The following is a 12,634-nucleotide window of genomic DNA, read 5'->3' as shown; positions in this document are numbered from 1 at the left end:
GATATGTGTGGGATGAAAAGACGCCTGTCACGGCATGCTCTCATAATTGCCCTCTTAGCCAATTATCCCCCATTTAAAGGCAGGTCACCTGCTCCACTCATGTCCACACAAATGCACACACACACCACACAAACACAATAAATAACATAAACGTAATATTTAACTATTGTTTGTTTGTTTACTGTCACTCTGTGTTTACTGTAATGCCTTTGTTGTACACATTTGTACCCATTTATAATGTTGCATCTGCTCTCTTTTAGATTCTGATGCACACCAAAGACATGGTTCAAAAAGTGGGTTATTGACAAGCTTTTCGCTATTCTGCTTGATTCACAATGTAAATATGATTTATTGCTAAAGCCTAATTTGCCCTCAACAACTTCAATTTTTTTCTTTCTTCTTTTTCACTTAGATGAATCTGGAAGTCATCTATGGAGATACTGACTCTATTATGATCAACACCAATAGCAAGTCACTGGATGAAGTCTACAAGCTTGGGAATAAGGTCTTTTTGTGTTTTCTTCATGTGTACACCCAAACATACAACAACAAAATTAACATTTCTTCAACAGTTGTTTTGATATTTTTACATTCTCACTATAAACCTTTTTTTCCCCTAATTTGCAGGTGAAGGCAGAAATTAATAAGCTCTACAAACTGCTTGAGATCGACATCGATGGTGTGTTCAAGTCCCTTTTACTGTTGAAGAAGAAGAAATATGCTGCCCTGGTGGTGGACAACCATGGCGAAGGACGATACAGCGTCAAGCAAGAGCTCAAAGGCCTGGACATTGTCCGGAGAGATTGGTGTGACCTGGCCAAAGAATGTGGCAAGTACGTTAAACATATACCCTATATAACATTAACTTTTACAGTACTTTTACTCCCAATCTCCAACTAATCTAGAAGACATTAATACTGGCAATAATGTTTACTGTGATAAAAACCACTACAGGGGACTTTAAGGTATTCAGTTATATGTTATGAATTTGTACATCTTAGGTATTTGTGTAATTAGTAGTATTTGTCTCTGTTTTTCCAGCTATGTGATTGGTCAGATCTTGTCAGACCAAAGTCGTGATGTTATTGTGGAGAACATTCAGAAACACCTGGTTGAGGTGGGAGAGAAGGTACCGAGTGGAGCCATACCACTCAACCAGTATGAAATACACAAGGTGAGGATTTGTTAATTTATATGTGACACTTCCATTCTAAAATAAGGCAGGCTTAACAAAATGGGGTCATGGGAACACTTGTCTTGTTCAGAAAGGGTTCAGAAATTACGTCCTCCTAGCCAGCCTGAGCACCCCGTGTGGGCCTCATGTGCCAGCCTTTTTTTTTTTTTTTCTTTTTTTTTAACCTCATGTCATCCCACAGCCTGCCTCCTTTTTGGTGTACAACATGTACATAGAGTAACTGCAGAGTTTTTGTCAAACAACAGTAAATTGTGGTCTCTGGATCTACAGCAGCCTTTTGTGTATCGGAGAGCAACAGCACAAACGAGAGCGGGGCTTGCATGCAGTGTGAACGCACGGATTGCTGTGGATAACAGAAAACCCCCCTGCATGCAAGCTCACATGCAATCCTCTGCAGCCAGCACGTTTGGGCCCTTAGCCTGTTATCTGTTTCCTTGTCTTTACTTTGTCACTTCTTCGTATTTTTCTATTTTGATTCTACCAGGCACTGACTAAGGATCCTCAGGACTATCCAGACAAGAAGAGCCTCCCTCATGTTCATGTGGCTTTATGGATCAACTCCCAGAGTGGTCGCCGGGTCAAAGCAGGAGACACAGTTTCTTACATCATCTGCAAGGTGAATCTATATGGAAGAAATACAAATATCATGTTTTGGTTCACTGGAACTGAATATATAGAATATTCAGAGAAATTTTTTTTTTTTGTTTTTTTTTTCCCCTTAGGATGGTTCCACATTGGCGGCCAGTCAGAGAGCCTACTCGTTAGAGCAGCTTCAGAAGCAGGAGGGTCTCAGCCTGGACACTCAGTACTACCTGGCCCAGCAGATCCACCCTGTGGTGTCTCGTATATGTGACCCCATTGAGGGCATTGACAGCGTGCTCATAGCAACTTGGCTGGGTAATTTAATTACAGGTTTTAGTAGAGTGGAGAAGGCTGATTTCATTAGGAGTAGGCGGCCCACCATCCATCATTTTATACTATAATTCACATTAAATTATGACTTGAAATCAGGGATTTGAGGTGGCTCAGGCCTTAAACAATATTACAGCAGAAAAAGGCCAGGAGTCAAATGTTAGTGTACAATTAAAGGAAATTACTCAATTAAATAAATGTTTTTAATTCATGTTGATAAATTAAACTTGTTTAACACTTGAGATTGAATTACTTATTATTTTCTGGATTCTTATTTAGCATTATCCCACAACTTTCTAAATAAATACTGGCAAAAAAAGAATTTGTAGCTCCCCGTTGTTGTTCTAATGTTTGATAGTCTGTTGAGACAGCCAAATTTGGAAAAGCTGTCATGCCTAACGCCACAACAACCTAATAAAAATACCAAATATGTGTTTCAATTGTCATATAAGGTTTAGATGGAGCTTCTTGGATGTTTGTACTCTATAAAAAAAAAAAGAAAAAAGAAAAAAACAGAGAATTGTGAGCACTGAATCTGTTTTAACGCCTTTTACCCATCCAAGGCCTGGATCCCAGCCAATTCAGGGCTCAGCAGCAGTACCAGAGGGAGGAGGAGGCTGATGGCTTACTGGGAGCACCGGCCCAGCTGACTGATGAAGAACGGTACAAAGACTGTGAGAGGTTCACGTTCACCTGCCCTCAGTGTGGCACTGACAACATCTATGACAGTGTCTTCGAAGGAGCTGTAAGTAAATGGAGAATACAGTGGTAGATGCTATGCAAATCCCCCAATCATTTGTTCTGTCATTTCCACAGTTTAATAAAAGAAATCCCATACACACACACACACACACACACACACACACATATATATATATATATATATATATATATATATATATATATATATATATATATATATATATATATATATATATATATATATATATATATATATATATATATATATATAAAAAAAATAAAACAACAGACAGTGATTTTTTTTTCATGAAAAATGTAATTTGGAGCTCTAGCTGGGATAGTAGGTTTTTTTTACATTAGGACAATACTTGTCTCAGGATCATTTCAGAAACCCATGATTATATCATAGTGTCGCTGTCATACTACTGTCTGTGTTACTTTTCGATGGAACAAATAAGACTTTGCAGAGTCATTAAAACCCTGTAATATTAATGTAACATGTCTGCATCAGTATTTGGCTTCTGGCGCTTTCCTTGCTGGTGTATCAAAATTTGTAGTTACTCCATTGTCTGGGCAGTACTAGCGGTAGTTTTAAATTAAATGAGTACTGCAGTACTAATAAGTACCAGTTAAACAAAGTACTGTAGTTGGAAAGAAAAACCATTTTCTGTCACTACAAAGAAAATGTATTTGTGATTTAATATCAGAATTCATATATATTATATAAGAGAATGTTGCCAGCAATTCTAGACAATATTTTTTCATAGAATGAACAATAAAATAAGAACAATATTTAAATTCTTTAGACATCCTTGCATTATATTAACTGCTGCTGGTGTAACTTAGGCTGCAACAGTAGTATAAACTGTGGAGTCAGATGTGCAGCTCACACACAAAACCTCACAGAGAGAGAGGGACTGAAAAGAAAAGATAGCTTTAATCACTACTGGTGTGTCTCACTCGTGTAATGGCTTAATCAGTAGAGGCACAGATAAAGAGGACTGAAGTGGAACAAGGCATTCCAAACTTCATGTGAAGGTTTCAGGCCTTAGTCATCTTCTATATTGTGTCTCTGTATTTTTAGACAGCTGCCTGGCTCCAATATGGACTCTGTTTTCATTGGCATAGTTTAGACTCCACAACTTGAAAAGCCTTTCCTTAACCCCTGCTCCTCTGTGGGCATGCACACATACACACTGATCTCCTACCATTTGTCAGGCCAAGGTCGTGTATGTGTTTTATCAGCTACTAATGAGGAGCAGGGCACGCAGCTTTTTCTTGTCTGAAAGACTTTATTAAAATTCAAAACCCTCTGTCCTCACTGGTTTGCAGAACTTTCATTAAATTATAAAAAGGAATATTACACACACTGCGTAAAGGCATGATCTCAGTGTACAATTGTTTACAGGAGATGGTGTTGAAATGCTGATTGTGAAAATATTTTCAAACTTTAGACAAAACTAATAAGAATTTGTTTGTTTGCTGGTGTTAGTTTTCCAACATGCGACTGAGGCTGCTATGTATTGCATGCACACACAAAAGTGATAAGACAGTAAGTTAATTAGGGTGCTGAACATGGTCTAACAGCTCAGCGAAGAGGGGAGGACAGATGGGCCTTGACTCCAGCACTAACACAGAGCCAGAGATGGTAGGAGGAGGGTGGTGATAGACTTTGGAGGACAGACAGAGGAGGAAAGTTGTTTGATGGGTGTAGCTGGAGAGGGGGATGAAAAGATTACATGTGGAAGAGAAGAAAAATCTGGGTAGAGCAATAAGGCATCCCCTAAATTCTGTGATAGTTTTGTATTTCTTTTACATCGAGTTGTTAAATAATCATCCTGTGAAGCTGCATTTTATCAGAAATGGGTGAAAAAATTCAGGTTTTTGGACTTTTTTAGTTTTTCTCTCGTGCAAACAAGAGGCAGAAATATTGTATTTGTAATTGCTTGGTTAGAAATTGGCCAGAAAAAGCATAATTTTTGTAGATGCAGCTTGTTGGGGAGGAAGAGTTTTCTCATGAAAATGAAGCTGGAATGAAACAAGTGAGATATGTCCAGAAGAGGAGGAGATCATGAAGAGAGAAGGGAGGCTGCTTTCATTCAGAGCAAACTGTTCTCTGAAAGAAATAAAAACATGACAGCAAAGGAGGAGAGACAGTGATGGAGAGGGTTAATTTGTGTTGCTGCTTGTGAGGAAAGACAAATCAGTTCACTGATTTAACATGGACTAAAGTGTGGATTTTTCTTCCTAGAAGGAATGATATAAGCAAACAAACAAAAAAAAAAAAACCTGGGTGGGTGGGGGGGGGTCACATGCACACTTGTGTCATTGATTTCCCTGCAGAAACCTTTTTTTGCAGCTGTCAGTGCGACAGTTAAATGGTTCAGGTTTAAAAGAGCCAGTGTTTAAAGCTGTTATATTTAGTGTAATTGTACTGTGGCTCCTTTTTTTTTTTTTTTATTTTTTTTTTTTTAATTGCATTAACTATAAGCTTTGCTGTCAAGTGGACTGTGGTTTTAAGGTCACGTTGACCTGTTTTTGTCAGGCTAGAATACTTAAAAATATCATAGACCCAGGGGTGCTTTAAACCTTTACACCATTCAATGCTGGACGTGTTATTTGAAATGGTTTAAAAGTAATGACCAAGCTGCTGTGTTACGTAACTGCTTTTTTCTGATTTCAGGGTTAAAAATGCAGCTGCAATGAATCACATGCATGTTCATAACATATGGTGGGAGGGAAGTTGTGTTTATAATTATACTGAGACTGGAATATATGTTTCTGCCATTGATCTTTTCCTTCTCTTGATATGAACATTTGTGTTTTTATGGAATGAATCTGTTCCTTTTATCAGATGTGACATATGCAACATTGTCTTTTTTTTTCTCTTTCTCCCAGGGATCAAAGGTGGAGCCCAGCCTACTGCGATGCTGTCACATCCCGTGCGGAAGTTGCCCATTTGACTACGCTGTTAACATCAGCAACAAACTGCTACTTGACATCCGTCGCCACATCAAAAAATACTACTCTGTAAGCATTCCTGTGTTTGAATACCATTTTGCAAGTGTGAGGTTTATGCTGCAGATAAAATGCCTCTTTACACAAACATAAACATTCATGCCTTTACTTGTTCACCACCTGCAGGGTCACAAATGGATTTCATTTAGTTGTCATTTAGTCTCTAATGCTGTAACTTGGTATACTAGCATAGCCCACCTGGCCAGCTGACGAGTCACTCTTTCTTTTCCTACTTTATTCTCTTAATTTTTGCATCTTTTTATCTAAAGTACATTTTACCCTACTAGCATTCAAACTACCATGAGAGGTGTCAGAGGTGGTGTAGTGTTGTGAGACCAGCCACCGGGCTGTTTTTCCTGGGAGAATCTCTCACATACACTGGAGAAGAAATTGCCTCTGATATAAATCTGTTTCAGTTAAATTTCTCATGCATTTTGTGCAACATGTAAATTATAACAGATACAATAAGCTTCGTTTTAACATTTTTTTTGAGTAATCTGACATAGCTCTACACTTTAGGAGAAATGAAGAGACTTATAAAGAACTGGTACGATGTGCAAGTGGTTACAATAAGGTAGCCAAGGAATGGAATTGTTATTTTGGTGAAATAAAATAACCGACCGTGTTATTGTGCTTCACCTGACCACAGTCTTATGCCATTCCTAATATTATCCAGTTACGTCTGCCTACTCTCTAGTTGCACACCGTAGCTGTCCTTTACATGTTTTTTGTAGGATATTGAAATCATAACCATAATCATTTTACAAGATGCACATTAACTTTGTCCAAATCATGTGCAAAACTAGCCAAGCACAACAATATTTGGTTCCTCCATCATTTGTGTTTTAAAGGCGATGTATATCTAATGTTTTAAGTATTACATTGATCATTACATCGCTGATACTAGTGTACCAGTACCTGTGTAAAATAAGCACTGGAGGGCATATAGAGCAACGTTTTTAGTTCAGTGTAAATAAACAAGGGCATATTAAGGACGGCCCAGCTTACCCCCACTGTTGTAGGGCCTCGGTATAAAAAGGGCTACAAATGCATACGAACTGTAATTTTCGAAGTATGTTTTTCTCCAGAAATACTACATTTACGCTTTATGCATGATTAAGTAATACCATACCACAGTAACAGTGTGTTCCTAAAAAAAGAAATCAGTGCTTCAGCTAATATATTCAAGCTCAACTGATCAGGGAAGCTAAGTTGGATGTTATCAAATAGTCAAATCTTGTGAAAACTGACTGAAAAAAGTGTGTGATCTAACAAACGTAGTGATGATAAGAAGTAAGCATTTAAAAAGATGTTGGACAAAAGATAAAAGAAACCTCAGCAGGGCACTGCAATGACATTTTCAACTAAAGAGCACATTATCCGTACAAAATGAAAAGAGCACCAGAAAGATTTGCCAGAGCATGATCCATGACAATACTTAAATCGGCATTCTTACATTGAATACCAAGTTTATTGTCCTTTTTTTTTGTTTTTTAGATGGTAAGGCAAATTTTAAATGACACATTTGGGGAACTGGGTCATTGGAGAATAGGCAAAAACTAAAAATACAACAAATTGAATGTACTTTAAAGGTCTAGGAGAACATGCTCTTGATTTGTATATATATATGTATGTCAGATGCTTTGGTGCAAGTTTGATTTGTGATTATAGCCATTTTTATCATTTTCCCTACACATTAGGCTTTCATTGTTTTAATGTCACTCTGTTTCACATACAATATTAGATTACTAATGTAAAAAAGGGCTAAGGGTCTTTAACGTGAATTGAATTGGAATGACAGTCATGTTTGTGGTGTATTTTGTGGTTTTAGCCATCTTGCAATCAAACGGTTTAATCTAAACTGCCAAAAATTGTTTGTGTTTAATTGCTAGAATTTGCTTATTTCAAATTTTTTGTGTCCTGTTACAGTAAGTGGTATTTGTTTTACAATTTTCACTTTTGTTCATTGGAAACAAGCAATGTGATTGGTTTCAGGAAACCAATATTCACAATGGTTTCATTTATTTCTTTATTTAAAAAAAAAAAACATTCCAAAAGTTAAGAAACTCGCAATTATTTGCAATTAAAAAGTATTGGGCTCACTTCAGCATATCAATTAGTCAATATATTCAGGAATGTAGGCCATTCAGCCCATGGTTCCACATTTAAATAGACAAAAAAAAACACCTCTTCTGTATTCCCAAATGCACATAAGATGCTAATTTCCATGCATACTCCGGATTACAAACAATTGACAGGTCATTATATAGATGAGCTGTAAGATTTAGGTATTAGTCACATATGGTAGATCTTGATATAGTGAGCAGGCTTATAAAAAGTGCTTCTCATCTTCTAATACACATGCACTCCTAGTTGATTCAGTGTTGGTATATTGGTATTTTGTGCACTAGACTGTGTACTTTGACAGAGAGGAGGATTGAGAATGTTATGTAATAATATAATGGACAAGTTGTCAATGTTCTCAGAGCAGCTTGAGGGTGAATTAAACTAGATTCCTGTGTTGTCTTTGTAAAGGGCCAAATCTCTCTCCTGGTAGCTTCTAACACCTTGGTCTTGAGTGAGTGGAATGTCTGTGTGTCTGTGTGTGTGTCTGTGTGTGTGTGTGTGTATATGTATATGGGGGTTACTCTCCCACAGTGCTGAACAGAAATCAATTAGTGTGGTGAATGTGTGTGGAGCGAGTCCCCCTCAACCTCTTTGTCACGATGTGTGAAACAGCTGCTACCACTGAATACTTACACCACACACACACACACACACACACACACACACACACACACACACACACACACACACACAGACTCTCCATTGGAGGCTGAACAGCAGTGGACACAGCATACACAGCAGGGCAATGAAGAGGGGTAATATTGTGTAATTAAGGATTCCTTTCAGGCCGAGGGAGAGTTCAAATAGAGCTGTTTGTCTGGTCGGACAAACTGAAAGCTCTGCACCTCTGTCTGTGTGTGTTTGTGTGTGTGTGTTAGTGTCCTAAGCTAGCACCACAGAGACATTAATCATTAGTAAAATTACCCCCCCATGCCAACCATTATCAATAAACCGGCACCCTGAGAATGGGCAAACACTTCACTCACACCTCACACTCTCACACATACTCGTAGACACACACTACGTTGTCATCCTCTCTTCCTCTTGTCCCGCTGTCTTTGGCAAAATGAGAGATTCAGTTGTTTCCTGAACCACCCAATTCTTCTTTTTTTTTTTATACCCCTCCCATCTAACCACCGTTGCCATGGCATTTAACAAATTATTGCAATTACCCTTGTCATGTGGGTCGCCCCTGGAAACGGGCTGAGGGGCAAGAGAAGAAAAGGGGAGGGAGGGAGAGACGGGGTGAATGAAGACCAGAGGTGGTGATAATCCTGTTTTGAACAAAAGGTCAAATTGTTGAATAGAGAAGCTTTGATTAAGCGGAGGAGGTACAAAGTGGAACCGTTTGAGCTGTAGTGTGTGTGTGTGTGTGTGTGTGTGTGTGTGTGTGTGTGTGTGTGTGTGTGTGAGGGGGAGAGAGAGAGAGAGCTTGTTTGTAAAGTAGACTGATTTTAGGTCTATTCACTTCTGAGTTGGAAGTGTTGACTGCTAAAGCTAAAGAACCGAGGTGTGGGGGGGCAGGTGGATTCCTCTGGTATAGGAGTCATGTCAGTTTCTCCCCTATATAAAAAATATGGCCAAATAAATGATTACTTCAACCAACCATTTAGAAATCACTAAAAGATTAAACTGTAACCATTTTTATTAGGTCATTACTTATTTGAAGAAATAACTTTGACCTTCAGAATCGGGGCGACAGTGACTCAGTTGTTAGAGTGGCCGCCTACTGACCACTGGGTCAGAGGTTTGCAACCCGCTCTTCCCGACCACATATCGGAGTGTCTCTGGGCAAGGCACTGAACCCCCAACATCCCATCCCCCATCCCCTAGAGATATTATGCAGTGCCGGTCCCATGCCTGGTAGAAATTAGAGAGGGTTGCATCAGGAAGGGCATTTTGCATAAAAACTGTATCAAATCAACATGTGGACAATGAACCGTTGTGGCGACCCTGAACTCACAGGATAAGCCGAAAGGATTTGTTTTGTTTTGTTTTATTGTCACTTTTCCCCCCTGTTATTGACCTTAAATTGAGAATAGGATTATTTAATAATGAGAGTGGTTAGTCATTACCATCTATTTAACAATACCAGATGTAAAAATACAAAACCTAAAGGAATAAATGTAAAGTTAAGATTGAAGCTATCACTAAATTGGTTAGTCTCTAGAATCCTAAAAAATGGTGAATTAAGTATCAGTATTTGTCCGAGTGCCTTGCTGACAAATGACTTTAGTACAAAGTGGTCATTACAGGAAAGTCCAGAAAGAATTATTTATGAGGTTTGCAGTTTGTAAACATCTCTCTGCAGCTTTAGTGTAAAATTACAGTAATGAAAAAGATGTTAAAGAGTCAGAGACTACAAAAACCTAATAGCAGAGAGGTTTCAAAAGGGATGAGTTTCAAAAAACAGGACAAACAAAGAAGTAGTAGAGAGGGTATATTTCGTGGTGGTCTCTGTGGTGGCCTGGTCTTGCCTCTGTTTGGTTAAATTATGTGGAACTCATTTGACGTCTGCATTCAATGTGTCGGGTATCCACTAGTATAATTATGCAATTATGAGCCTTTATTCTTTCATGTCCGACTGTACACCCCCACCCCTACCCGTCGCTCCGGCGAAATGCCTCAATTAGATGTCCCCCCTTCCTGCCTCCCTCCTCGTGTTCCCTGTTTTTAGTCTTCTCTGTGTGGCTTACACTGGTCTGATGCACTTAATCTTAACTTATTATTGCTTTGCTTGTGTTCAGAGCAGGGCATTGTGGGTAGTTCTTCCTCTTGTAAATCTGCTTAGTTGTATATCTGTCTTGGAAAATTAAATCTTTAATGTTAATTCGCTTCAATGCATGTGAATAGGAAGCGATTAATATGTTTGTGCTCTGAGTGTGTGCGTGTGTGTTTGTGTCTGTGTGTACCCCATGAGAACAGCAGTGTGTGCCAAGGCTGGCTTGTGTAATAGGAAATACACAAAAAAGATGGAGATCAAACAACCGTCTACTCATACACCTTATCTCCCACCTCCACAATCCATTGTCCTGCCCATGTCTTTATCAAAGACAGTGAAGCAGGCTCATTTCCCATGATGATCAGCTCTTTGTACAATCTGCGTGGAGGTGTTTATAATAAGGCCTGGGGCTGGAATGTGTGGGTAAAGCTGTGAACTCTAGGGCTTTCTAATTGATTTGGGACATGTGTGTTTGGTTTTCATTTAGTAGATATTAGTCTCTCTCTCTCGCTCGCGCTGTCTCTCTCTCTCTCTCGCTCTCTCTCACTCTCTCTGTCTCTCTCTCTCTCTGTCTCTCTCTTTCTCTCTCTCTCTCTCTCGCTCTCTCTCACTCTCTCTGTCTCTCTCTCTCTCTCTCTGTCTCTCTCTCTCTCTCTCTCTCTCTCTCTCTCTCTCTCTCTCTCTCCTTTCATGTGATCAATTGGATAGTTTTTCGGTGTTAAAATCCTGGTATTATAAAAACTGGCATTACAGGTCAAGTTGTTTCTTTGAAAGAGCTGAAAAGTTATAATAAAATCTGTCATTTAACCTGTTACATAGGTATATTTTTGAGTCATTTGTGAAACCGTTCATGTCATTGTTGAACGACTTTTTTCAGAGTTAAAAAAAATGAAATCATAAAAGTTAAGAAGCTGTTTGCCTTTAGACATGTCGCTGACCTGGTTAGTTCTTACCGTGGTCGGTCCTGCAAAGTGGAAAAGGACTGATGATACAGTAGAACTAACTTTTTAAAAAAAAATAATATTTTTTTTTTTTAGCTCCTGCTCAAAAACGATTAAGAGCATAGACAAAGACAAGCCTCAAAATCAATCAGAGAAACAGTGCATGCATGTGTATTTTGGGGGTGAATAGAATGACGGCTGCATTGGTTTTGAAGGGTTTATTTTGAGTGACTCAAAGGAAAGAAGGATAGGTAGATGGAAGAAGGAAGCAAAGGCGTTGATAGCGGGTGGGTCTTTCTCTGTCATTAGTTGGGCATTAACCCCCTCCCCTTTCAGCCCCCCTTAATAATGACAAGGCCTAAAAAGCCGAGGGGGTTTGAGCTGGAAGAATACAGTGAGATTAAGAGGGTTAGACCACAGCACCTGCCCAGGGTCACTACCTCAACCCAGGGGGTCCTAACTACTGCCGTTTGGGCCATCACTGTCATTGGGCCATGCCTGTCTGACAAGTGCTCAGAGCAGGACCCCAAGACACAGTAGCTGAAGACACAGTCAAATGTAAAGAGTTTGATGTGATGTCGGATGCAAAGCTCTCGTTTTTCCTGTCTTTCTTCTTCAGCTGTGTGAATTATAAATACTAGTTTTTCAGTTTCTTTGAGTTCTCCAAGTGTTGTGCAGCAACACAACAGCCAAATGGAAGCAACAATTTTCAGCAAAATTTCCTCATTACCAGAAACAGTTTTTTAAGTGTCTTGAGGCGGCAAAAAATGTTTTTTGTCAAGTTTTCAAAAACATCATCATCAATAAAATAAATGCTAAAATGAACATGCTTTATTAATAAAAAAATAATCATGTGGGATAGTGAAGGCTGCAGTGAGTGGCGCTCTTCTGTTTGAAGGAAAGGTACCTTTTTAGGGTCCTTTTGACATGAAATGTATTAATTTCAAATGAGTATTGCAGTAATGAAAAATCAGGGAGTTTGCTCAAAGCTATCATAGAATAAACATCAAATGAAAA

The 12,634-nt window shown here is 38.8% G+C and overlaps 1 protein-coding gene across 2 annotated transcripts in view; it reads left to right on the top strand.

Moving 5' to 3' along the window:
* The window catches only part of pola1 (polymerase (DNA directed), alpha 1), a 48,293-nt gene that overhangs the window by 19,434 nt on the left and 16,225 nt on the right, over positions 1-12,634 (top strand). For both annotated transcript variants that reach the window (XM_067486964.1, XM_067486965.1), the window contains exons 27-34: positions 261-293; positions 413-505; positions 628-833; positions 1,042-1,174; positions 1,680-1,811; positions 1,918-2,092; positions 2,671-2,852; positions 5,708-5,839. In XM_067486964.1, the coding sequence (XP_067343065.1) occupies positions 261-293; positions 413-505; positions 628-833; positions 1,042-1,174; positions 1,680-1,811; positions 1,918-2,092; positions 2,671-2,852; positions 5,708-5,839 (1,086 nt within the window). The remainder of the gene's footprint in view (positions 1-260; positions 294-412; positions 506-627; positions 834-1,041; positions 1,175-1,679; positions 1,812-1,917; positions 2,093-2,670; positions 2,853-5,707; positions 5,840-12,634) is intronic.

This window comes from Channa argus, chromosome 19 (genome assembly GCF_033026475.1).
Source record: "Channa argus isolate prfri chromosome 19, Channa argus male v1.0, whole genome shotgun sequence".
Taxonomy (NCBI): domain Eukaryota; kingdom Metazoa; phylum Chordata; class Actinopteri; order Anabantiformes; family Channidae; genus Channa; species Channa argus.
Note: the sequence above shows the minus strand (reverse complement) of the source record. Positions and strands in the feature narration are given on the sequence as shown.